This window comes from Sebastes fasciatus, chromosome 15 (genome assembly GCF_043250625.1).
Source record: "Sebastes fasciatus isolate fSebFas1 chromosome 15, fSebFas1.pri, whole genome shotgun sequence".
Taxonomy (NCBI): Eukaryota; Metazoa; Chordata; class Actinopteri; order Perciformes; family Sebastidae; genus Sebastes; species Sebastes fasciatus.
The window spans coordinates 1289557-1317329 of NC_133809.1; the positions used below are offsets into that span (position 1 = coordinate 1289557).

The window sequence follows — 27773 nt, forward strand, 5'->3', positions numbered from 1 at the left end:
TTGTTGGGTTACGTTGTTTAGTTATGTTATTGAGTTACCTTGTTAAGTTACCTTGTTAAGATACGTTGATACGTTATGTTGATACGTTATGTTGATACGTTATGTTGTTACGTAATGTTGTCATGTTACGTTGTTGTATTACGTTGTTTAGTTACGTTGTTTAGTTACGTTGTTGGGTTACGTTGTTTAGTTACCTTGTTAAGTTACCTTGTTAAGTTACCTTGTTAAGATACGTTGTTGCATTACATTGTTGCGTTACGTTGTTGCATTACGTTAGGTTACGTTGTTTAGTTACGTTGTTGGGTTACGTTGTTTAGTTATGTTATTAAGTTACCTTGTTAAGTTACCTTGTTAAGATACGTTATGTTATGTTGATACGTTATGTTGTTACGTAATGTTGTCATGTTACGTTGTTAGGTTACGTTGTTAGGTTACGTTGTTGCGTTACATTGTTGCGTTACGTTGTTGCATTACGTTGTTAGGTTACGTTGTTTAGTTACGTTGTTGAGTTACGTTGTTTAGTTATGTTATTAAGTTACCTTGTTAAGTTACCTTGTTACGTTATGTTGATACGTTATGTTGTTACGTAATGTTGTCATGTTATGTTGTTAGGTTACGTTGTTAGGTTAGGTTGTTGGGTTACGTTGTTTAGTTATGTTATTAAGTTACCTTGTTAAGTTACCTTGTTAAGATACGTTGTTACGTTATGTTGTTACGTAATGTTGTCATGTTACGTTGTTAGGTTAGGTTTGGTTAGGTTGTTAGGTTACGTTGTTGTGTTACGTTGTTGCGTTACGTTGTTAGGTTACATTCTTTAGTTATGTTATTAAGTTACCTTGTTAAGATACGTTGTAACGTTATGTTGATACGTTATCTTGTTACGTAATGTTGTCATGTTACGTTGTTTTGGTTACGTTGTTTAGTTATGCTGTTAGGTTACGTTGTTTAGTTGCATTGTTGGGTTACGTTGTTTAGTTATGTTATTAAGTTACCTTGTTAAGATACGTTGTTACGTTATGTTGTTACGTTATGTTGATACGCTATGTTGATACTTTTATGTTACGTAATGTTGTCATGTTACGTTGTTAGGTTATGTTGTTTAGTTACGTTGTTTAGTTACGTTGCTAGGTTACGTTGTTAGGTTACATTGTTAGGTTACGTTGTTTAGTTGCGTTGTTAGGTTACGTTGTTTAGTTACGTTGTTAGGTTACGTTGTTTAGTTGCGTTGTTAGGTTACGTTGTTTAGTTACGTTGTTAGGTTAGGTTGTTAGGTTACGTTGTTTAGTTACGTTGTTAGGTTACGTTGTTTAGTTGCGTTGTTAGGTTACATTGTTCAGTTACTTTGTTAAGTTGCGTTAAGTTACATTGTTAGGTTACGTTGTTTAGTTATGTTGTTAAGTTGCGTTAAGTTACATTGTTAGGTTACGTTGTTTAGTTGCGTTGTTAGGTTACATTGTTCAGTTACTTTGTTAAGTTGCGTTAAGTTACATTGTTAAGTTACGTTGTTTAGTTGGGTTGTTAGGTTACGTTGTTAGGTTATGTTGTTAGGTTACGTTGTTTAGTTATGTTAAGTTGTGTTAAGTTACATTGTTAGGTGACATTGTTAGGTTATGTTGTTTAGTTGCGTTGTAAGGTTACGTTGTTTAGTTATGTTGTTAAGTTGCGTTAAGTTACATTGTTAGGTTACGTTGTTTAGTTGGGTTGTTAGGTTACGTTGTTTAGTTATGTTGTTAAGTTGCGTTAAGTTACATTGTTAGGTTACGTTGTTTAGTTGGGTTGTTAGGTTACGTTGTTTAGATATGTTGTTAGGTTGCGTTAAGTTACATTGTTAGGTTACATTGTTAGGTTACGTTGTTAAGTTAAGTTGCGTTATTATTTTAACATGAACCATAATGTTTTTGTACCCTTAATCAAGTAGTAAACCTAACGAATCGTTTCACAACGTTAACCACGTATCATTGTGGGTTTTCGGCGATTGCGATACGAGGTTGATATAAAATGTATTTATGACATTTATTTTTTTTTGGTTCAGAAACGTCGACACTCAACGTATCCCTTAGTTTGCAGAAACGCACAATACCAACATTTCTTCTGACGACTGGGTCGGTATAATAGTTCATAGATTATGTTATAATCTAACAAATCTAAAACTCTTAGAATCTGTAAATATCTTTAATACGTGTCTAATATCTCTAAGAGACGAACGTGAGGGGAACCCCCAGTATATACTCAATATAAGAGTCCGTGGTGGAAGAAAGATTGAGAACCTCTAACTAAATCAAAAGGTGTTCAGTCCACAACGTTAGATCATGTAGAGCTGAAGGAAACCGTCTCTGTGTGTTCAGGTTCATCTGCTCTCAGATGCCCAATCAGGTTCTCCAGAGCATCAGCATCATCGACACGCCTGGTATCCTGTCTGGAGAGAAACAACGCATCAGCAGAGGTAATGACCTCTGTGTGTGTGTGTGTGCGTGTGCGTGTGCGTGTGCGTGTGCGTGTTAGCTGACTAAGCTGTTGGTCCGTGTGTGTTGTTGCATAATCGTCCTTGAGATTCTTTCACTTCCTCATATTGTATGAAGTCAGAGAGCCGTCGGCCTGCTGGGAGCCAAACGCCTCCTCATTCATTCATTCATTCATTCATTCATTCATTCATCAGTTACAGGTTAAACGTACAGGCAGCAGAGGTCAGAGGTCACAGTAATAACTTCCTCCTCTGACTTCTCCTCTATAGCGCCACCATCAGGTCAAAATGTCATAGACCTGTATGATATGAGGAAAATCTGCAATGTGAAATAACATCGTTCAATATTGCGACGATGATATGACTTGCAATAGATTAATAAATATTAAAGTGTGCATATGAGTTATATATTCCCTATGTGAGACTTGTTGTCTTTAAATTCAGAATAGGATTATAATTGAATATTTTGAATATAACTAGGCTAAGTGTTGTGTCTAGAGCAGCAACAGTAATGTTTACAGCAGCAGAGTCTCTCTATAAACTCATTAATATCTCACTGGGAAAATCTAAAATGTTAATAAAATAAATAAATAAATCATGTTTATGCTTCATCGCTTTTTAGGCACTCTTTTGCGATGTTACGTTGGCATGCTGACACTCTAAAGTAAAGACTTTCCCATCAGCTGGACTCTCTGTTTACTGATAAATGTCACAGTAAAACTTTCTTTCTTTCTCTCACTTCCTGTTTTGTTTCCTCTGATGAATCCCTGCTGCTGATCTTCAACCACAACAGTTTATAAATGCAGATCTGAAACCAGAGAAACTGACCGACAACCAGCAGCTATCGGGGAGGTTTATAATAATGTAATCGGCGTCCGTGGACAGCTGCTGGGGTTGTACCGGTCACGTGGACGAGGTTCCATTCGTACTACAACTGCTGGTCCTCTTAGAGCCTGCAGGAAGGGGTTCCTCCTGGTTGTGGCTTCAGAGACTTGAACTCTTCGGGGTTTTGCTCGGTGATGAGGAGGTATAAAACCGAAGCTCCCAGGAGGAAGATCCATCTGCTGCCGAGGAGAAAGTTGTTACAAACCTGGCGAATGAGAGTCAGCAGAGATCTGGGAGTCGATGACAGCTGGATGTTCTAACGCAGATTTCTTGCGGAGGGAAGCGAAACATTTAGAATGAGGAGGCAGGAAGTGTGAAAGCTTTTTACAGAGTATTTGAATCCGTTTAGTTTCTATTTACACGACGTGTGGATCAGTTTGTAATGATCAGCTGTGGATGTTGTTCTCTTCTTCAATAATAAACTATTCTAACAGAGATAATAACAGAAGAACTCGCCAAATGCTTGAGAAAATAGTTTGAATGAAATGATTGGATGTCCCCGGAGTGTTGCATGATGGGAGAATGCTGGTGATGTTGAATTAGTTTTCCAGTCCAGGAAAGCGTCAAATCTAATAAAACAATAAATAAATGTGATGGAGACGCAGAACTTACGAGATTTTACACAACTACAAACTGTCCATCCGTTGCGTCGCCTCACGTCTCCTTTGTCTTGGCCAAAAAGATGAACTTGAACACACCGCAAAGACTTCGTTCTGTGCCTGCATGAGAGGAATGGATACAGAGGATGGATGGATCAAACTACAGACCTAGAGCATTCAGAGGATGGATGGATCAAACTACAGACCTAGAGCATTCAGAGGATGGATGGATCAAACTAGAGACCTAGAGCATTCAGAGGATGGATGGATCAAACTAGAGACCTAGAGCATTCAGAGGATGGATGGATCAGACTAGAGACCTAGAGCATTCAGAGGATGGATGGATCAAACTACAGACCTAGAGCATTCAGAGGATGGATGGATCAAACTAGAGACCTAGAGCATTCAGAGGATGGATGGATCAAACTAGAGACCTAGAGCATTCAGAGGATGGATGGATCAAACTAGAGACCTAGAGCATTCAGAGGATGGATGGATCAAACTAGAGACCTAGAGCATTCAGAGGATGGATGGATCAAACTAGAGACCTAGAGCATTCAGAGGATGGATGGATCAAACTAGAGAACTAGAGCATTCAGAGGATGGATGGATCAGACTAGAGACCTAGAGCATTCAGAGGATGGATGGATCAAACTAGAGACCTAGAGCATTCAGAGGATGGATGGATCAAACTAGAGACCTAGAGCATTCAGAGGATGGATGGATCAAACTAGAGACCTAGAGCATTCAGAGGATGGATGGATCAAACTAGAGACCTAGAGCATTCAGAGGATGGATGGATCAAACTAGAGACCTAGAGCATTCAGAGGATGGATGGATCAAACTAGAGAACTAGAGCATTCAGAGGATGGATGGATCAGACTAGAGACCTAGAGCATTCAGAGGATGGATGGATTTCAAATGAATCTCTCAGCTTTCAGATGATGTACACCACTTCTATGTGACATCTACTGTTGACCTGCTATCTCCCCCTGAAGACGCCCTGGACCCCCCTAAAGAAGACCAGTCTATTGTGGGTCTCAGAGGGTTAATGAACCCTAAATGATGCAGTGGAGGAGCTGGCGGGTCTTTCTGGTTCTGGTATGTTCCTCTGGTCCTCTATAGACTCTGTATACGTTGTTGCTCTGGTGTTGAGTCAGCCTGGATGACAGCATCAGTTAGAGGCCTCAGCTGGACGGGTGGAGGGAGGGAGGGAGGGAGGGAGGATTAGACGGAGGGCCACAGGAAGCGGCGTTGGGGCGTTCCCTCCATCTGGAAACGTTTAGCGAGCTGCTCAGCTGAGGCTGAATTCCTCCTGAACACGTTGAACACACACAGAGAGAGAGAGAGGCTGACGTCAGCAGCATCACCGACTGATGATTAAACTGCTCTGTACAGAGGTTGGAGGCTCAGAGAGATCACAGCTACCGCTCTGAGACTACAGCCGGCAGGTCGCTCTGCAGCTGCTTCACAGTAAACACACACTTTACTTTACTTTACCACCTGTGAGTCCAGGTGTTGACCTCCATGACTTTTACTGGGAAAGTGGCTGCATGTCCGCGACACTACACGCAGCATCGTAGCTGCTAAGTTAACGCTCCCGGACGGTGAACTGGAGACAGTGAACGCAGCATCGTAGCTGCTAAGTTAACGCTCCCGGACGGTGAACTGGAGACAGTGAACGCAGCATCGTAGCTGCTAAGTTAACGCTCCCGGACGGTGAACTGGAGACAGTGAACGCAGCATCGTAGCTGCTAAGTTAACGCTCCCGGACGGTGAACTGGAGACAGTGAACGCAGCATCGTAGCTGCTAAGTTAACGCTCCCAGACGGTGAACTGGAGACAGTGAACGCAGCATCGTAGCTGCTAAGTTAACGCTCCCGGACGGTGAACTGGAGACAGTGAACGCAGCATCGTAGCTGCTAAGTTAACGCTCCCGGACGGTGAACTGGAGACAGTGAACGCAGCATCGTAGCTGCTAAGTTAACGCTCCCGGACGGTGAACTGGAGACAGTGAACGCAGCATCGTAGCTGCTAAGTTAACGCTCCCGGACGGTGAACTGGAGACAGTGAACGCAGCATCGTAGCTGCTAAGTTAACGCTCCCGGACGGTGAACTGGAGACAGTGAACGCAGCATCGTAGCTGCTAAGTTAACGCTCCCGGACGGTGAACTGGAGACAGTGAACGCAGCATCGTAGCTGCTAAGTTAACGCTCCCGGACGGTGAACTGGAGACAGTGAACGCAGCATCGTAGCTGCTAAGTTAACGCTCCCGGACGGTGAACTGGAGACAGTGAACGCAGCATCGTAGCTGCTAAGTTAACGCTCCCAGATGGTGAACTGGAGACAGTGAACGCAGCATCGTAGCTGCTAAGTTAACGCTCCCAGATGGTGAACTGGAGATTCCCGTCAACCAATATCTGTTGTGCTCCTGCAGCTGGAGCACCGCTGCATGCGAGGCACAAATCTTGTCGGTTAACGGTTAATAATCGGTTAACGAGGGTTGGTTATCGGTTAAGAATTTTTTTCAAAACTAGCATCCCTATATCGGATGCATGTCCGATACTGGTATCAATATCGGAACAACTCTAGACAACATGCTGAAACATACATGGCGTGTGTGTGTGTAATAGTAGAGATGTGTAGATGTCATACTCGTCAACCCTCCCGAATTTCCCAGGAGACTCCCGTTTCTCATCGTCCTCTCCCAGTTTCCTCCCGGGGTCACGATTCCCCCGTATTGCTCCCGATTTATGGAAAATCAGTGAGGGCGCGCCCTCATTTTCAATGAGTTCAATAAAACAGAATAAATACACAATAGAACATGATGAACGAGTTAACAAGAAGCAACAATAGAACATGATGAACGAGTTAACAAGAAGCAACAGTAGAACATGATGAACGAGTTAACAAGAAGCAACAGTAGAACATGATGAACGAGTTAACAAGAAGCAACAGTAGAACATGATGAACGAGTTAACAAGAAGCAACAATAGAACATGATGAACGAGTTAACAAGAAGCAACAATAGAACATGATGAACGAGTTAACAAGAAGCAACAATAGAACATGATGAACGAGTTAACAAGAAGCAACAGTAGAACATGTTAGAAACAGTTTCAGAGCGGATCATCATGGATTCAATTGTGTTTAAGTCTTAAAAGAAAACGTGATTTGTGCAGCTTGTCAGTCAGTTCTCACAGGCTGGGAAGTTTATTTTGAAAAGACCGGAGCGGTTCCTGATGTCCTCCTCTCAGCTGAAACAGCAGCGGGGGTTAGGATTACATGAAGGAATGATGGCTGTTAGTAGTCAGGAATGTCGGGAAGCTGCCTGGATGTGAAACATGAAGGAAGCTTTCAGCTGCTGAGGTTGACGAGGAAATGATTCAGGAATAAGTGGCTTTAGACTCGTTTAGAGTCGTTGTTGAGAAAGAGTTGATGAAATATAAAAGAATTTAAATGCAGAGTTTGATCAGCAGTTAAAAGGAGCTTTAACAGCTTGTGGAAGTCACATGTTCCTTCATGAGTCTGCAGCCTCTCTGAGCTGTATGGAGGGTTCTTTAGATGGAAACAGTACAGTTACATGTTTGGCTGCAGACTGTCTGCAGGGTGGAGCTGCTGCTGTTAGTTTGCCCGGTCGGCTGATGTGGTCAGAAGAGTTCAGGCTGGTCCGCTGCCACCGTCACAGGGTGGAGTCTGACTGCACCGTCACAGGGTGGAGTCTGACTGCACCGTCACAGGGTGGAGTCTGACTGCACCGTCACAGGGTGGAGTCTGACTGCACCGTCACAGGGTGGAGTCTGACTGCACCGTCATCAATTAAGAACTCAAATCAATGACAGATATTGATCCAGAAACCCTCACAGGTACTGCATTTAGCATAAAACAATATGCTCACATCATAACATGTCAAACTGCAGCCCAACAGGCAACAACAGCTGTCAGTGTGTCAGTGTGCTGACTTGACTATGACTTGCCCCAAACTGCATGTGATTATCATAAAGTGGGCATGTCTGTAAAGGGGAGACTCGTGGGTACCCATAGAACCCATTTACATTCACTGATCTGGAGGTCAGAGGTCAAGGGAACCCTTTGAACATGGACATGACAGTTTTTCCTCACCAAAATTTCACCATCTTGGTTCTTGGCCGTCACCGTCTTGTTTTTGGTTTTAGTTAGTGTAAGTGTGGAGCGTTATTTAACCTCCTTCTTGACAAGCTATGACATTTCAGTTCTGTTTTATTCACTTATTTTCCCTTTACTCCCTCTCTCCTCTTCCTTTATCTTCCTTTCATGTCTTTTCTCTTCCTTCCTTCGCGTCACTTCTTCCTCTCCTCTCTTCTTCTGTGGTTTAAATCTCTGTATTTCATTGAGTCACTGTTGGATCGGAGCCTTTCTTACTTAAATTCTTCAATCTGACAGTTTGTCCTCCTGGGCTTTCAGCCAGTAGTCCCTCCCTTCTTCCCCTGACTCTGTCCTCTAGCCCACCCAGTCCACTCCACTCCACTCCAGTCCAGTCCAGTCCAGTCCTGGTTTCTGGTTTCTGGTTTCACTGGTTTGCTTCAGTCCTGGTCCAGTAGATGAACTCAGTGACCGACATCACATCACTGCTCTACAGCAGGAATACCAGCATCTTTTATTAAAGGAGTAGTTCAACATTTCTGTTTGTGTTCAGAGTAAACAGACGTGTTCATTAGTGAACTTCAGAGGCTAGCAGTTTCCACCTGTTTCCTGTCTTTATGCTAAGCTAAGCTAACCAGCCCCCAGCTCTGTTCTTAACACGCAGACAAGATGTTAATATCCACCTGAACATCTCCGTCTTTGAGAGAAAGTGAGTTATTATGTTCCCCAGAATGTTTGACTGTTCCTTTAAACGTATTAACGTACGACTAAAAACAGCAAAGAGAAGAGCTGCTTTAAAGTGGGTTTAGTTACAAGACTTTTCTTCTTCAGTGTGGAGAAGTTGGGAGAAGAAGTTGTTCTAACCCTCCCGTCTGGATTTAAATCTTCTTTTATGACATTCTCAAATGGTTACCTCTCGAAACCAGAGTGGTTTTCTTGCATATTAAACATACCGCTACCTTGGTTTTTGGTCGTCACCATCTTGGTTTTTGGCCGTCGCCATCTTGGTTTTTGGTCATCTTCATCTTGGTTTTTGGCCGTGGCCATCTTGGTTTTTGGTCATCACCATCTTGGTTTTTGGTCGTTGCCATCTTGTTTTTTTGCCGTCTCCATCTTGGTTTTTGGCCGTCGCCATCTTGGTTTTTGGCCATCGCCATCTTGGTTTTTGGCCATCACCATCTTGGTTTTTGGCCGTCACCATCTTGGTTTTTGGCCATCGCCATCTTGGTTTTTGGCCGTCGCCATCTTGGTTTTTGGTCATCTTCATCTTGGTTTTTGGCCGTGGCCATCTTGGTTTTTGGTCATCACCATCTTGGTTTTTGGTCGTTGCCATCTTGTTTTTTGCCGTCTCCATCTTGGTTTTTTGCCGTCTCCATCTTGGTTTTTGGCCGTCGCCATCTTGGTTTTTGGCCATCGCCATCTTGGTTTTTGGCCGTGGCCATCTTGGTTTTTGGCCGTCTCCATCTTGGTTTTTGGCCGTCGCCATCTTGGTTTTTGGCCGTCACCATCTTGGTTTTTGTCCGTCTCCATCTTGGTTTTTGGCCGTGGCCATCTTGGTTTTTGGTCGTTGCCATCTTGTTTTTTGGCCGTCCCCATCTTGGTTTTTGGCCGTCGCCATCTTGGTTTTTGGCCGTCGCCATCTTGGTTTTTTGGCCGTGGCCATCTTGGTTTTTGGTCATCTCCATCTTGGTTTTTGGCCGTCACCATCTTGGTTTTTGGCCATCGCCATCTTGGTTTTTGGCCGTCGCCATCTTGGTTTTTGGTCATCTTCATCTTGGTTTTTGGCCGTGGCCATCTTGGTTTTTGGTCATCACCATCTTGGTTTTTGGTCGTTGCCATCTTGTTTTTTGCCGTCTCCATCTTGGTTTTTTGCCGTCTCCATCTTGGTTTTTGGCCGTCGCCATCTTGGTTTTTGGCCATCGCCATCTTGGTTTTTGGCCGTGGCCATCTTGGTTTTTGGCCGTCTCCATCTTGGTTTTTGGCCGTCGCCATCTTGGTTTTTGGCCGTCACCATCTTGGTTTTTGTCCGTCTCCATCTTGGTTTTTGGCCGTGGCCATCTTGGTTTTTGGTCGTCGCCATCTTGTTTTTTGGCCGTCCCCATCTTGGTTTTTGGCCGTCGCCATCTTGGTTTTTGGCCGTCGCCATCTTGGTTTTTTGGCCGTGGCCATCTTGGTTTTTGGTCATCTCCATCTTGGTTTTTGGCCGTCGCCATCTTGGTTTTTGGTCATCTCCATCTTGGTTTTTGGCCGTCTCCATCTTGGTTTTTGGCCGTGGCCATCTTGGTTTTTGGCCGTGGCCATCTTGTTTTTTTGCCGTCTCGTAGGCGAATTGAGACACAGCATTAGTAACTTAGTAAAAGCTCAAATATACTTGAAAAGATGACATGCTCATAGTGCAGTTTCCTGTTTATATGTGAACATTTTTATCCAACACCAGCTCAGTATTTATTTACCCGTCCAACAGCCCTTTTGCGTCGTGGTGAGTTAGGTTAGGTCCCTGTTTGTATCCTTTACACCATCTATGTGTGTGAGTAGTGAAGCTGGTTCTGAGTGTTTCAGGACTTCTGTGTGTTTGCTGCATTATCAAACTTTATTTATGACGAGGGCGGCAGCAATACAAAGTGGGAAAGAGAGCAAATAAATCAAAATATCAGCAACAAAGATTATCAATAAGGTTTCATATAATGTGAGCCGTACAATGAGTAACCAGCCCCCATTCATTCAGGTTTCCTCTGCTCAACTCGGCACACATTCTTTCCAAGACATAAATACAGTAATCTGCAGCGCTAAAGAGGAAGTAGTATTGTTAGACTGAAGGTGTTTCCCTTCGGACAGGAAGTGGAACAAGTGAAGTAATCAGTCGTCAGAGAACCGCTCTTAAACCCTACAGGAGTGTTTTCTGTCTGCGTTCAGCTGGAATGAGTCTCTACCTCTGTATTTACCCCTCACTCACTCACTCACTCACTCACTCACTCACTCACTCACTCACTCACTCATTCATTCATTCATTTATTCATTCATTCATACTCACTCACTCACTCACTCATTCATTTATTCATTCATTCATACTCACTCACTCACTCACTCACTCACTCACTCACTCACTCACTCACTCACTCACTCACTCATTTATTCATTCATTCATACTCACTCACTCACTCATTCACTCACACAGCATCACGTCTCCTGGGATAAACACCTGAACCTGCAGGTGTAACCTGAAGCTGAGGTTCCTCCTCTCACATCACACATCATTTATTCAGGCTGGAAAACAAGGCCTTTAGATTCACACCTCTTTATTATCATCATGTCCAACCTGTCCTCATGTCCCACCTGTCCTCATGTCCCACCTGTCCTCATGTCCCACCTGTCCTCATGTCCCACCTGTCCTACACACACAACAATAAAACAAAACAAACAGTTTAAATTTTAAATGTCCGTGTGTTGATGTTTTCAAACAGCTGTTGTCTTTTCCATTTTTAAATAATCATACATTTCCTACATTTCCTCTCCGGTGTCGTAGTCATAGAGACCATTATAAGAAGTGGACGTCGTCACCGTGACGTGACGTGACGTGCGTGCGTGCGTGCGTGCGTGCGTGCGTGCGTGCGTGCGTGTTGTGTCCACAAACACTCGCAGGTGTGTTGCCCTGCGGTGATGTTGTGAGTGTGGACAGCAGCGCCTCTATGTTGAATGTTGCGGATGAAATCTGATGCAGGAGGTGACACACACACACACACACACACACACACAACCTATTGTCCAGCACACTGCAGCATAATATATATATCTATATCTATATATTGATAGGATGATTAATTGATTGAAGTGTTGTTCAGTGTGTCTGGTGGTGGAGGACGCTGACGTAGTCCGTCTCAGTGATCTGTGTGTTGGAACACTGCAGGTCTGGATGGTGACGTGTTTACTGAAGGTGTTTCTGTGTGTGTGTTCAGGTAGACCGGGTCTATAGTGGTGTATGTACTCTCAGCAGGTGTGTGTGTGTGTGTGTGTGTGTGTGTGTGTGTGGTGTGTGGTGTGTAAACTAGATTTTAAAGGTGACCTTTAAGACAAATATTAAACTGCGTCAAAGGAAAATCCAAAAGTAAGAACTTGTACTCGGTCTGAAAAAAGTGGTATCGGTGCATCCCTAATACAAACACACAATGTGACGGGTTGTTTGAGTACCGTTGTTACGGAGTACCGGACCGCGTTCTAACACTTAAAGGGACAGTTCATCTGAATCTGTCCTCTCTTCAGTCAGATCTCTCCAGGAACACTGTGGTTTCATTGAATCAGTGTTCATGTTCTGTATTGTTGGTCTCTGGCCAACAGAAACCGGATCGGTAACCTCATCATGTGGTTAATCAGACTTCAGGGAGGAGTCAGGCTCAGATTATGAATCTGTATAACCAGCAGGTGTTCAGGAAGGTTCCTATCTCTTCCCTTCAGACAGAGTTAGAACTGTTACCCTCAGGTCAGCGTTTTAAAGAGCCTCTGATGAGTTTCCTTCGTCTTAATATTAAACTGATTCTTTAGATTATTTACTTCACAACCTCCTGCTGAACAGTAATCTATAAGCGTCATCACACGGTTTGAGCAGCCTTTCAGTCTTTATGTTTCAGTGTTCACGTTGTTCTCCGTCTTCATTGCCGTTGCCGTACAGACTAACAACAGCTCTGCTGCCTTTACTGGCAGTTATTTTGGATTTAGGACGTGATCTATGCCGTCATAACTGAGGACTCCTAACTTCTTTGTGGGTTCACAAAAAGAATCTAGAGGGGATATAATGTGTACAACGCAGAGAATGCGACAATGCTCCACCCTCTCTACACGCTCGCTCCACCCTCTCTACACGCTCGCTCCACCCTCTCTAGGCGCTCGCTCCACCCTCTCTAGGCGCTCGCTCCACCCTCTCTACGCGCTCGCTCCACCCTCTCTACACACTCGCTCCACCCTCTCTAGGCGCTCGCTCCACCCTCTCTACACGCTCACTCCACCCTCTCTACACGCTCGCTCCACCCTCTCTAGGCGCTCGCTCCACCCTCTCTACACGCTCGCTCCACCCTCTCTAGGCGCTCGCTCCACCCTCTCTAGGCGCTCGCTCCACCCTCTCTACGCGCTCGCTCCACCCTCTCTACACACTCGCTCCACCCTCTCTAGGCGCTCGCTCCACCCTCTCTACACGCTCACTCCACCCTCTCTACACACTCGCTCCACCCTCTCTAGGCGCTCGCTCCACCCTCTCTAGGCGCTCGCTCCACCCTCTCTACACGCTCACTCCACCCTCTCTACACGCTCGCTCCACCCTCTCTAGGCGCTCGCTCCACCCTCTCTACACGCTCGCTCCACCCTCTCTAGGCGCTCGCTCCACCCTCTCGACACGCTCGCTCCACCCTCTCTACACGTGTTCATGAATTATTCATGTTCTGCCTTCGCTGTCAGAGACTGTAGGTGTTGAATGTGACCAATCAAAGAGCTGACACATCAGCCGCCGTCTGGAAACATGTTTCTGTGATACCAGAACTCCTAAATGTCCCTTTAAACTGAGATGAGAGGATTTCAGACTGTAACGAACCCTCTGAGCTGGATTCACTGTCAGCAGGACAACAACTGTCTCCAGTTTAAAAGCTTTTGTCTTTCTGTAGTTTCCAGTTCAGAGCGGAGTGTCACCAGTTATAGAGTGAACCACACCCAGACTGCTGCCACATATCACTTTACACACACACACACACACACGCACACACACACGCACACGCACACGCACACGCACACGCACACGCACACGCGCACACACACACGCACACACACATTTAAAGACGTAGTAGAGCAGCTGTTTCTGCCCTCGCTGCTCTCTGTTGTCCTTTTTCTGTAACTGGAACATTTCCCTCTCTGAACTCTGGAAACTCCCACTGAAGAGATCTGACACTCAGTAATCTATTACATGACAGTTCCAGTTACTGGGGCAGAGGGACTGGCACGGGTCCGCCTGCACTCACAGACCAGCTGGTTCTGTTCAGAGTTGGAGGGCGTGTGAATCCTGCAGCTTCACTGGGGACTTTTTATTCCCCATGTCGTGACGTGTCGGTGCAACCGCTTCTTACTGTGTGATGGAATATTCTGGTAGAACGCGTGCAGTCATTTACCCACTCAGTGTTTTATAATGAACTTCCTGTGTGCAGGTTACGACTTTGCGGAGGTCCTGCGTTGGTTCGGCGAGCGGGTGGATCGGATCATTCTGCTGTTCGACGCTCACAAGCTGGACATCTCCGACGAGTTCTCCGAAGCCATCCGAGCCTTCAAAGGACAAGACGACAAGATCCGGGTCGTCCTCAACAAGGCCGACCAGGTGAGACGACGATGAGGACGATGATGAAGGTGTGAAGAGCTTCGTCGTTGTTAGTAAAGATAGAATGACCTCCTTGTCTTCCTCTCCTGCGCTCTCAGGTGGACACGCAGCAGCTGATGAGGGTGTACGGCGCCCTCATGTGGTCTCTGGGGAAAGTCATCAACACTCCGGAGGTGGTGAGAGTTTATCTGGGATCCTTCTGGGCCAAACCGCTGCAGAACACCGAGAACAGGTCAGTCATTCACCCATTCATCCGTTCATTCGTTCATTCAGTCAGTCAGTCAGTCAAACCGCTGCAGAACACCGAGAACAGGTCAGTCATTCACCCATTCATCCGTTCATTCGTTCATTCAGTCAGTCAGTCAGTCAGTCAAACTGCTGCAGAACACCGAGAGCAGGTCAGTCATTCACCCATTCATCTGTTCATTCAGTTAGTCAAACCGCTGCAGAACACCGAGAACAGGTCAGTCATTCACCCATTCATCTGTTCATTCGTTCATTCAGTCAGTCAGTCAGTCAGTCAGTCAATCAGTCAGTCCAACCGCTGCAGAACACCGAGAACAGGTCAGTCATTCACCCATTCATCCGTTCGTTCATTCAGTCAGTCCAACCGCTGCAGAACACCGAGAACAGGTCAGTCATTCACCCATTCATCCGTTCATTCGTTCATTCAGTCAGTCAAACCGCTGCAGAACACCGAGAACAGGTCAGTCATTCACCCGTTCACCCGTTCATTCGTTCATTCGTTCAGTCAGTCAGTCAAACCGCTGCAGAACACCGAGAACAGGTCAGTCATTCATCCATTCATTCAGTCAGTCAGTCAGTCAGACCGCTGCAGAACAACGAGAACAGGTCAGTCATTCACCCATTCATCTGTTCATTCGTTCATTCAGTCAGTCAAACCACTGCAGAACACCGAGAACAGGTCAGTTATTCACCCATTCATTCATTCATTAATTTGTTCATTAATTTATCCATTCATCCATTCATTCATTCATTTGTTCATTAATTTATTCATTCATCCATTCATTCATTCATTTGTTCATTAATTTATTCATTCATCCATTCATTCATTCATTCATTCATTCATTTGATCATTAATTTATTCATTCATCCATTCATTCATTCAAACCGCTGCAGAACACCAAGAACAGGTCAGATATTTAACCCGTTCATTCATTCATTCATTTATTCATTCAGTCATTCATTCATTCAAACATCTGCAGAACAGGGGGAACAGGTCAGATATTCATCCGTTCATTTATTGAAATCCCTGCAGATCCCTGAGAGTAGGTCAGATATCATTCATTTATTCATTCATTCATTTACTTATTTAATAATTTAGGTAGATACAGTCAGTACTGTTCATTCATTCATTTCTTCATTTATATTTTCATTCATTTACTGATTCAAAAATTCATGTGTTCATTTATTGCTGATTTATTTAATTATGAACTCACTGCATTCATTTGTTCACTCATTAACATTTCATTCATTTATTTTTCATTATGCTTTTATTCGTTCATTTACTGGTTTAATAATTGATTAATTAATTAATTAATTAATTAATTGATTAATTGATTGACTGATTAATGTATTCATTCATTCACTCCTTCACTTCCTCCTCAGGCGTCTGTTTGAGGCGGAGTCTCAGGACCTCTTCAAGGACATCCAGAGTCTTCCGAGGAACGCGGCGCTCCGTAAACTCAACGACCTCATCAAGAGAGCGAGGCTGGCCAAGGTGAGACAGGAAGTGACCCGTTGTGTTTGGAGTTAAACGCCGATGGAGAACCTTCTGGTCTAAACCGGCCGGGTTCTGATTGGTCCTGGAATGTTTGTTTGTGTTTCCCAGACAGGAAATGAAATCATTCCTTCGTATTAGATGAAGTTTCAAGACTCAAATGTTTCAGTTCATCAGACGGGGACGTGGAAACTGAAAACTATACCAGTGTAACAAACCTCAGAGTTTTATTTTGAAAAGCAGACTACATGAATCAGGAGCAGCTTCCTGTTTCTGAGAATCAGAAAACAACCTCCGGTTCATCGAAACTGATCCTGGAGCTTATTTTACAAACTGCATCACTTCACTTCCTTTTCCTCCGTTACTTTACCTTTACAAATTATATTAAGTCCAATTTTCACTATTTATTGTAAATCAAATTCATGAGTTATTAAGTCCAATGTTTATTTGTATTCATGTGGCTCAAAGGTGAACTGCAGATATAAATGTTAAATGATAGATGATAAATGAAATTCTCCAAATTTATTTGGCGACCCTAAGAAAATATCCTGTTGGTTTGGCGTAGCAGCAGCAGTCACATGGTCGGGACTCAGACGCGGCCTGTTTCTGGTCTCCAAACCTCTGAACGGTCGGTGAGATCAGAACCACCGTTTTGGATGAACAACCAGAGATTTCTCCACATTTCTCTGAGCCGCCCGCCCGGAGTGTCTCCGTGTAGAGGGGGTCCTTCCGTCAGCCCGGAGTGTCTCCGTGTAGAGGGGGTCCTTCCGTCAGCCCGGAGTGTCTCCGTGTAGAGGGGGTCCTTCCGTCAGCCCGGAGTGTCTCCGTGTAGAGGGGGTCCTTCTGTCAGCCCGTAGTGTCTCCGTGTAGAGGGGGTCCTTCCGTCAGCCCGTAGTGTCTCCGTGTAGAGGGGGTCCTTCCGTCAGCCCGTAGTGTCTCCGTGTAGAGGGGGTCCTTCCGTCAGCCCGGACTGTCTCCGTGTAGAGGGGGTCCTTCCGTCAGCCCGGAGTGTCTCCGTGTAGAGGGGGTCCTTCCGTCAGCCGGAGTGTCTCCGTGTAGAGGGGGTCCTTCCGTCAGCCCGGAGTGTCTCCGTGTAGAGGGGGTCCTTCCGTCAGCCCGGACTGTCTCCGTGTAGAGGGGGTCCTTCCGTCAGCCAGACTGTCTCCGTGTAGAGGGGATCCTTCCGTCAGCCCGGAGTGTCTCCGTGTAGAGGGGGTCCTTCCGTCAGCCCGGAGTGTCTCCGTGTAGAGGGGGTCCTTCCGTCAGCCCGGACTGTCTCCGTGTAGAGGGGGTCCTTCCGTCAGCCAGACTGTCTCCGTGTAGAGGGGATCCTTCCGTCAGCCCGGAGTGTCTCCGTGTAGAGGGGGTCCTTCCGTCAGCCGGAGTGTCTCCGTGTAGAGGGGGTCCTTCCGTCAGCCGGAGTGTCTCCGTGTAGAGGGGATCCTTCCGTCAGCCCGGAGTGTCTCCGTGTAGAGGGGGTCCTTCCGTCAGCCCGGAGTGTCTCCGTGTAGAGGGGGTCCTTCCTCTGGGGGTTCCTGGAGTAACACCAGTACCTCACTGGTTCTAGTGGGACGTTCCCACAGCGCAGGAAGCTGTTATTAATATCTGCTGAATGACCCTCTGACCCTCCGCTCATCTATCACAACATATCTTTGTTGTTCCTCCCTCGATTACATATTGATTAATGACCTCACTACCTCCCTTTATACCCCTCCCTCCTTCCTTCCTTCCTTCCTTCCTTCCTTCCTTCCTTCCTACCTTCCACCTCCCGTGATGCTGTGGGTCGGTATGAAGGATTGAAGGCTCTCCTCCTCCTCTTCCTCAGTGTAGTTTCTACCCTCTGACCCGGCGCCGCTCAGTCTCCTGTTGTTTTGTTTCACTCCTCCTTCATTAACGTCATCCAGACTTCTACTTCTACTTCTTTTCTTTTCTCTCTCGTAACCTCTGTGGTCTTTTAGATTTATTATATTATTATATTATTTTTGATGAGGAGGGTTTCCTCTGTGTGGAAACTCCCGTCTGTCAGGAAGAGAAACCACCTGATGAAAAGTTCATTCTAGTAAAGATTAGATTTAAAATACATCAGAATCATTTATTAATTATGTAAGTTAGAGATATTAGGTCAGAATAATGTCTATTCAATTCAAATTTATGAGATATTAAGTCCAATTTTGACTTTTAAATCAAATTATGCGCTATTTTGTCAAATGTTTCACTATATAAGCGAAAAAGCATGTATTATATATTAGATATTTAATCAAATGTTGACTTTTGATTGTCCAATTTTCACTTTTTAAGTCACGTTTATAAGATATTAAGAATTTTTAAATCAAATTCATAAGATATTAAGTCCAATTTTTAATTTTAACTCAAATTTATGAGATATTAAGTCCCAATTTTTTATTTTTAAATCAGATTTATGCCATATTAAGTCCAATTTTTACGTGATATTAAGTTCAATTTAGAATTTTTAAATCTAATTTATGAGATATTAAGTCCCAATTTTGACTTCTTTAATCAAATTTATGAAAAAGTGATGAATGTTGTGTTACCTGTCCTCTGTGTGTCTCTGTTGACGTACCTGACGGCTAGCATTCTTCTTCTTCTCCTGCAGGTGCACGCGTACATCATCAGCCATCTGAAGAAGGAGATGCCGTCTCTGTTCGGCCGGGAGAAGAAGAAGGAGGAGCTGATCATGAGGCTGCCGGAGATCTACACCATCCTGCAGAGAGAGCATCACATCAGCCCTGGAGACTTCCCCAACGTCGCCAAGATGCAGGTACCAAAACAAAACTTTTATTGATTTACGTTTATTCATTTTCTCCCATGATTCTTAGAGACAAAATATCACGCCGACGGTTCATAAACTCGTTCTCCAGTGGAGGAAGAAGTCTCAACATCTTTTACTTCAGTAGAAGTAGAAATAGCTCCATTTAGAGTCAAGTCAAACTAAAACTACTTTTGCTTTTCAGATACTTTAGGTACAAGTTTCTGCTAATACTTGTGTATTTCTACTTTTAGTAGGATTATAAACGAAGGACTTTGAGTTGTAGTTTTGCAGCTTTGTGTCACGCTTCGTCCGTCTGAACACGAACAAACAGTCTGAGAACAAAATGATCTTCAGACGCCGGTAAACAGATTTTACTGATGTCAGAGAGACGAAGAGAACCGAACGCCGTCACCGTGCAGCTGCAGGCCGACGCCACGCTGCAGGTGTGTGTGTGCGTGTGTGTGTGTGTTGTGTTCGTTCCCCAGCTACACTCGTATTTATTGGATTATTGGCGAGAGAGGAGGAGAGGATGTTTCACATTGTTCAGCTCCCTGTTGAGAAGTGTACTCTCACAACACACACACACACACACACACACACACACACACACACACACACACACACACACACTCTGACACGTGTGTTCAGTATCTCCTGCAGACTCTCATGTGTTGTTGTTCGGAGGTCAGAGGTCAGCAGAGGACGCTGACTGTGCAGCTGCAGAAAGCTGCTCTGCTCAGTCTCATCATGTGATTATCAGCAGTGGAAGAAGTATTCACATCCTGTACTGCAGTAAAACTACTACTACTACTAGTAGTATGTAATCAAGTATTCATTGTGCAGTAAAATGTACTTAGAGTACTTACTTCCCACCTCTGTGTGTCAGGTGACATTAAAGGTGTAAACATTAGTTTTCTGTTAGTCTGTGGGTTTTATCGCCCTCCGTCAGCGGCCAACAGGAACTACAACCAACAACCAACAATCATGTTCATACAAACAAAACCAGTTTCTCCTTCAAGAGGATGAAGAGGTGATGTAATCCTGGACTAATGACACTGATTTGGTTTGTTAGTTTGAATTTAATGTGTGTGTGTTTGTTCTCCTGGTGATCAAATTCTTAGGAAAATATGTTAAATAATGTCTGAAAAATATCTGAAAATTCTTAGTAAAATATGTGAAAAAAATATGTGAAAAGTATCCGAAATATTTTTAGTAAAATATATTTAAAAATTTGAAATTTTCGGTAAAATATCTTAAAAAATACGTAAAAAAATATCAGAAAACTCTTTGTAAAATATGTAGACACATGTGTGGTGAAAAATAGCCCAAAATATGTGACAAAATATATTAAAATTATTAGTAAAATGTGTTTACAAATATGATATTTAAAAAATATCTGAACAATATCTGAAAATTATAAGTAAAATATGTGAAAAAATTGTGAAAAATATACAAAAAATCTGGAAATTCTAAGTAAATATATTTAAAAAAGTGTGAAAAATAGCCGAAAATCTTTAGTAAAATATATTTTAAAAATATCAGAAAATTCTTAGTTTATATGTGAAAAAATATCGTGATATGTGAAAATCTTTAGTATAATATGTTAAACAATTTGTGAAAAATATGTGAAGAAAATTGTGAGAAATGTCAGAATATTATTAGTAAAATATGTTAAAACATCCTAAAAAATCTTGTAAACATATGGTGTGTGTGTTCTCCTGCAGGACATGCTGCAGCACTACGACTTCAGTAAGTTCCCGTCTCTGAAGATGAAGCTGATCGAGTCGGTGGATAAGATGTTGGCCACGAAGATCGCCGTTCTGATGACGATGATCCAGGAGGAAGAGTCCAAGGCGCCGCCGGTTTTGGTGTCCGGCGGCGCCTTCGAGGGCTCCCAGGACGGGCCCTTCGGTCACGGCTACGGCGAGGGCATCAGCGCCGGGGCCGACGCCGAGGACTGGATTGTCAGCCGCGAGAAGCACCGCTACGACGAGCTCTTCTACATGCTGATGCCCGTCAACGGCAAGATCACCGGCGTCAACGCCAAGAAGGAGATGATGAACTCGCGGCTGCCCAACACCGTGCTGGGGAAGATCTGGAAGCTGGCCGACTGCGACCAGGACGGCATGCTGGACGACGAGGAGTTCGCCCTCGCCCAGCACCTCATGAAGATCAAGCTGGAGGGCTACGAGCTGCCCACCGAGCTGCCCGACCACCTGGTGCCGCCGGCCCACCGCAAAGACCCCACGGCGGACGCCCTGTACAACCACAGCGAGGACTAGAGCGCTCACGGCGGCGCCGAGCTGACCTCCGGAGAGACCGACTGAGCTGAGAGGAAGTCCAAATGTACAGAACTTTTTTGCCGTTGACTTTCAGACTCAGGAGAACCGATCAGCAAACTGACAGGAGGGTCAAAGGTCAAAGTTTAGGATTTACTCGCCGAGGAGCTCGCCACCATCTTCAACACCTTTTAAATACGCCGGCCAGCGCACACACAATCCAAATATTACGCTTTTATATATTGTACAATTCAGCTGATTTCACCAAAGAAGAAGAAACGCCAACGTAGCCGCATAATCTACTAATCCTGCTTTAATCTGGACTCTTTTATTTTGTTTTTAAGAATTTAACTTCCTGTCTTAATTGTCCTTCATGTTCCGTCTCTGAATGTCTAAATATGTGAGCAGCTCGGATAAACATTAACTCCTACAATATACTGACTTCCTGTAAGGTCGCGTTCACGGGAACATCTCTAATGTGGAGCTCAGACCTTCAGAATAAAAGTGGGAGAGGGTCAGATAGTGTTTTTTAATAGTCGGAGAGGAATACTACGATGGCTAACATCAGATGTAACACGTTTTCACTATTTCTCTGGCGCGACAATTCAATGCTACATTAAATTTCAATCCTTTTTATTTACAACATTTTGACATTTTGACTTTTGCTTTTATTCTGAAGGCCAGATGCATTTCCAGAAGCTTTATACTTTAAAGTTTCCTCTGAAGATGGCGCTCAGTCTACGAATGTGCTCGTCTTCATCACTGTAAAATATTTGTCTTCACACTCGCTCGCTGTCTGTGGAGCTGAATCAGATCATAATCTCTAATAATCTTTACTTTCAGGAAGTTCGTATGTGTTCACATTAAAACTACATTACCCATCATGCTGCTGAAGCTGTTTATATTTACTTCAAAAAGATTCAACATTTCCAAACGGCAAAAAAAACCCGAAATTAAATCAAACTATTGTTGTGACATTTGATCTCTTAGAGCCCTGGAAGGCAAGTTAGATTTTTTTTTTCTTAATTTTTTAAGTCTGATCTAAATTATTTTCTCTCCCGTGTTTATGACTTGAAAAAAAATGTTTTGCCAGGATAATCTTTCAGAAAAGAAAACATTCATCACCAAAAATATTCTTGTAACCAGCAAATATTTTCTGATTTTAACGTTATAAATAAACGAGTCAAACGATTAATCAGTTATCAGAGATGCCACTATATGATTTCCTGTTCCACAATAAAATCCTTCAGAATAAAAGATGAGAGATAACACGTGAGGGTGATGTAACCGGTCACATGATCACAGAAACTCAGCCAATCAGAGAAACAGAACGAGTCGTCTCTTTACGACCAACGTTTCAGAGCAGGAAGTCGTTGCTGACGGGTTCAGAGTTAGTCCAGAACCAGGACGCGGGGGGGTTCACGGGGGTCGCTAGAGGTCAAAGGTCAGAGTCTGTCCTGTTTGAACAGCACTCGGTCTGGAGGAGATGACGCTCGCTCGGCCGACGCTAACTCGTCCTCCGGGACGACTTAACGGCGTCCTGAAACGTGTTGCGGGAGACGGTTTGTTCCTCACATTGTAAACAGCAGCAGAGAGACGGCGACCTCTGACCTCTGCTGACTGCTGATGGAAACAGATTCATTTGTTCAGACATAACATGTTAAAGTGAAAATACGTCTTCCCCAAGGCAGAAAAATACTGCTGCTGGTTTCAGCCTCCAGATGTTGATCCTGCTGCAGGGATTTGTTCCCACTCAGACCAGTCAAGTTCTTCCACATTAATCTGGGAACGCCATTTCTTTAACCGGGACAAACAGACCAAAAGTACAATCAAGTGTGTGACCACAGGTGTCCACACACTTTTCTTAAAGTCCCGTTCAGACCTGCAGTCTGTCCCTGGAATGTCCAGGATCATTTCCTGCACGAGCTCATGTGTGAAATGTTGTGAAAGCAGTAACGTTGCAGGGACGAGCGCCTGTCTGTCTGACGGAAGACGCTTTCACGTGGAGCGAGCCGACCAATCACAAGGCTCCGCTGATGACGTATTTGAATCAGCGACTTGTTTACGGTTTAGCATTTACACCAGTGTTGTTGCAGGTGATTTAATAAAAAACAATAAATAAGTATGTGATAAATATTTAAAAAAACTGTTACTAAAATATGTTTATAAATTAGCCAAAAATATCCCCAAAAAGATGTGAAAAATATCAGAAAGTCCCGTAGTAAAATATATTGAAAATGTTTGAAAAAGATGTTAAAAATATCAGAAAATTCTTAGTAAGAAGGGTTTAAAAATTAGTAAAAAATGTGAAAATTATCAGAAAATTATGAGTGAAATATGTGAAAGAAATTAGTGAAAATGTCCGAAAAATATCTGATAATTCTTAGTAAAATAAATTTGAAAAACTAGTGAAAAATATCAGAAGAAATGTAAAAAAAAATATCTGAAAATCTGTATTAAAATATTTTTAAAGAATTAGTGGAAAATATCTGAAAATTATTTGTAAAATGCGTTTAAAATAATTGATGAAAAATATCCCAAAAAATATCTGAAAAGTCATAGTAAAATATGTTTAAAAAATTTGTGAAAATATCTCAAAAATATGTGAAATATCTGAAAATGATTCGTAAAATATGTTTAAGAAACTGTGAAAATTGTCCAAAAAAGATGTGAAAAATATCACAAAATCCTTAGTAATATATATTAAAGAATTAGTGAAAAATATTGGAAACATTCTTGAAAAATATCAGAAAATTTGTAGTAAAATATGTTTATAAATTAGTGAAACATTTCCGAAAAATTATCCGAAAATTATTAGTAAATAATAAATACATTACAAGAACATTGACACCGGACAAAAACAGCTCCTCGCCCTCCATGTTCCTGAAAATAACGAGACGTCTCCGGCCGCGTCGGTTCACGTACATCCGGCTTTGTCCATCTTCTTCTTCTTCTGTTGAGTTTTATGGCGGTTGGCATCCATACGTGTTGCGTTACCGCCATCTGCTGGACTGTCCCTTGCTTTTTTTAATCTAATTTAAGTACGTGCAGATCGCTCAGGAGCACTGAGATGCCGTTTGCTCGGCGGCGCAGTTGAAGGTGCATTTGAGGTGTTTTGAGAATTACACGGTTTCTCTGTGCAGGTTGAACGGCTGCAAAAGCTGCACAATCCTTTAGTGAGTTCGTCCCTCTGCCTCTAAAATGAGCTTTCAGCATTCAGTCTGAACACACCTTCAGCACCAAATCCAGTTTATCATTAACTTCCACAGGAATTCAAGTCCGATGTCAAAGCTGCTTTAAGACGTCGCCCCGTCAGTGCCTGTTCACCTCCAAGCCTTTCCAGATAAAGATGAGTTTGGTGATTCCTCAAAGAGAAACTCCTTTTATTTAGATCTCTGCGTGTTTTATAGCGTTGATGTCTCGGTGCCTTTTTCAGTTCAACAGGCGTGTTTTGATGCTTTCTGTTCTCATGACGGGACTGTGGTCGTCCTCGAGGATCCAGCAGCTGGACGGCTTCTGTTTCGTGCCTTTTAACATGCAACGTAAAGAGTCTGTAGAGTCATCAGTCCTCTCCTATTAATACAGGACTTTAGTGAATCAACCTGTAGCTTTAAGGAGAGCAGAAGACAGATCAGGAGACATTCAGTGTCCTGTGTGTGAAGACGCTTCTCTCAATCCGACTGTACATTCAATGAAAGAACTCGGATTATAAATCTTCATTTATCTGAAATTGTAAAAGTGTTTTTTATTTTTGTGTCTTTGATGTATTTTGTATTGTCGTTGATTGAACGTGTCACCGGTCAGAAGTCTGTTCTGATGATGTTTCATCCTGTTATCAGAGTCAGGACTAATAAAGTTTATTCTAACACGTGTACTCAACATGTTCTGATGGTTTACAACAACGTTTATATTTCTACTTTTCCTTCACGACGACTCAAAAAAGAAAATATTGATGTTTATTTCTCCCGTTACGTTTATTTAACAGCTAAATATTTAATATTAGCAACATTTACTCTCCGTCTCTGAAACGTTTCTCTGATATTGTAGCTCTAGAGCCTCAAATCACAGTTTATCATCTCTAATGTCTGAGATCTGGATTCAGCCAACAACACAGCAAGACGACATTTAGATGTGGAGCTTTAGCCCACTGCTAGCGTTAGTTAGCCTCCAGTCTTTCCTTTGTTTAGCCTCCAGCTAACACCATGACCTCATCATGACGTCATCATGACATCATCATGACCTCATCATGACATCATCATGACCTCATCATGACCTCATCATGATGTCATCATGACCTCATCATGACCTCATCATGACATCATCATGACCTCATCATGACCTCATCATGATGTCATCATGACCTCATCATGACCTCATCATGACATCATCATGACGTCGTCACTAAAAGTGAACTAAACACTAATTAGACACACTGAAACGTTAACCTAAAGAGTGTGTGTGTGTGTGTGTGTCTGTGTGTGTGTGTGTGTGTGTGTGTGTGTGTGTGTGTGTGTGTACATACTGTCAGTTTGAACTTTGACCCCTGCACCTGCTGTCAGGTGAGCGGAGCTGCTCATGCTGTAAATCCAACGGCTTCAAAGTTCACACACAGTTCTTCTTCTATGGTATCGTCTGGTCCAGAGACAGAAACATTCAGACTGTATGTTGCTGTATGTTTAATATATATTACTGTATGTTTATTCCATTAACCCGTCTTTGGATCTCTCACTCTGTCTGAGATTCTACAGCTGAGACCGTAAGGAGGACGAGCGCTGAAGGTAAGAGATCCAACTGTTTGTGCTTGTCTGAGTGTGTTGATGTGCAGCTCGCCGTCGCAGGTTTAAGTGCCGTCCGTCGCTTCCCTTTCCGTCTCCCTTTGTCTCTTTATGCGTCTTTTGTTCTTTCCTAAGTGTGTATAGATCTGTGAGTGTTTGTAGTTCTGCAGGATTTGAGTGTGCATCTCAGCTTCCTGTTGACGGGATCATGTGTTTTATATATTTGTATATTTATATTTATAATTAGTCTTTCTAAAGTGGTTAAAGTATTAGAGGTATAGTTAGATGTTCAGATTCACTCATGTTCAACAGGAAGCTACAGCGAGCAGTCGTTAGCTTAGCTTAGCATAAAGACTGGAAACGGAGGGAAACAGCTAGCCTGGTGGGAAGTACATTTACTCTAATACTCTACTAAAGTACCATTTAATGGTACTTTATACTTCTACTCTACCACATCTTATATGGAGGACCACAAGAGTCACGTAAATAATAATAAAACATTTAACTGTATAAATAAAAAACTATTGTGTTTACAAATTTATTTATTAATCTATGAATAAAAGGACTAAATTATAAAATAATTATTTGAAATTTTAATGGGCAAAAAAAATAGATATAAAAATAATTTACAAATGAAATAATAATCAAATCAATAAATAGTTCAAATTTAAAAAAGGATAGATAAATTATTAATTATTATTAAAATAATTAAAAAATACATAAATAAATAATGGAATTTAAAATTATATTTGAAATGCAGTTTAAAAAATGTGCATTTTACTTTATGAATTCATTAATGTATTTTTTAAATGATACTTATTGACTGTTTTGTGATGTTTTGTAAATCCCTACCATAATTTGAAGTATTTATTGATAAATTAATATTTCATTTGTAAATTCTTTTCATAATTCTTTTTTTTATTGCCCATTAAAATGTCAAATAATTAATTATTTTGTAATTTAGTCCATTTATTCATAGATTAATAAATACATTTGTAAACGTGACTCTTCTGGTCCTCCATAATCTCAGAGGGAAATATTGTACTTTTAACTGAATTTAATTTATTTTATAACTTTACAAATTAAAATTTGACAAACAAAACAAAGTTTAAAATATGACACATTGAAAAAAAAGTAAACTATAAACGGTACGTGAATCTTAATATAATTCGATGATGGTGAGGACACAGTATTCAGATTCTTTACTCAAGTAAAAGTACTAATACCACAGTCTAAAAATACTCTGTTGTAAGTAAAAGTAAAATCAAATCAAGATAAGTGTCACATTATTCTAGAAAATTCATAAAACTTTTATTAAAACAGTTTTTAATAATGTAAACGTAATGATTTAATCACCTGTTAATATAAAATAAGACTTTTAGGATTTAGTAATAGACACAGATGAGCTGGTGAGATGAGGGTTGTAGAGCAGTAAACACATCACTGACTGACGGTCTACCTGCTTATCACCACTCAGGTATTTTTACAGCAGTGTTGTGTTGCAGGTGAGACTCTCACCGTCAGCACAATTTACTGCTGACTCAGCGAACATGAAAGGTCAATCAGCTGACAGCACATGGTCAACACATGACCTAACCTAAAGTATACAAGTACTCATTTGCAGTAAAATGTACTTAATGTACTTAAAGTAAAAGTACTCATATGCAGTAAAATGTACTTAAAGTAAAAGTATTTATTGTGCAGTAAAATGTACTTAATGTACCTAAAGTATATAAGTATTCATGTGCAGTAAAATGTACTTAAAGTAAAAGTACTCATGTGCAGTAAAATGTAC

The 27773-nt window shown here is 42.5% G+C and overlaps 2 protein-coding genes across 7 annotated transcripts in view; both read left to right on the forward strand.

The window, feature by feature from the left end:
- ehd4 (EH-domain containing 4) overlaps nt 1-25077 on the forward strand; it is a 31476-nt gene extending 6399 nt beyond the window's left edge. The window contains exons 3-8 of the mRNA XM_074661241.1: nt 2346-2443; nt 14247-14413; nt 14512-14645; nt 16043-16154; nt 18769-18933; nt 20649-25077. Of these exons, the coding sequence (XP_074517342.1) occupies nt 2346-2443; nt 14247-14413; nt 14512-14645; nt 16043-16154; nt 18769-18933; nt 20649-21206 (1234 nt within the window). The 3' untranslated portion in view covers nt 21207-25077. The remainder of the gene's footprint in view (nt 1-2345; nt 2444-14246; nt 14414-14511; nt 14646-16042; nt 16155-18768; nt 18934-20648) is intronic.
- Nucleotides 25078-25789: 712 nt separating this feature from the next.
- sptbn5 (spectrin, beta, non-erythrocytic 5) overlaps nt 25790-27773 on the forward strand; it is a 75808-nt gene continuing 73824 nt past the window's right edge. For 3 of the 6 annotated variants that reach the window (XR_012597347.1, XR_012597345.1, XR_012597346.1), the window contains exon 1: nt 25790-25981. The gene's annotated coding sequence lies outside the window, so the exon portion shown is untranslated. The remainder of the gene's footprint in view (nt 25982-27773) is intronic. The other 3 variants (XM_074661215.1, XM_074661217.1, XM_074661218.1) reach the window with 2 other exon arrangements.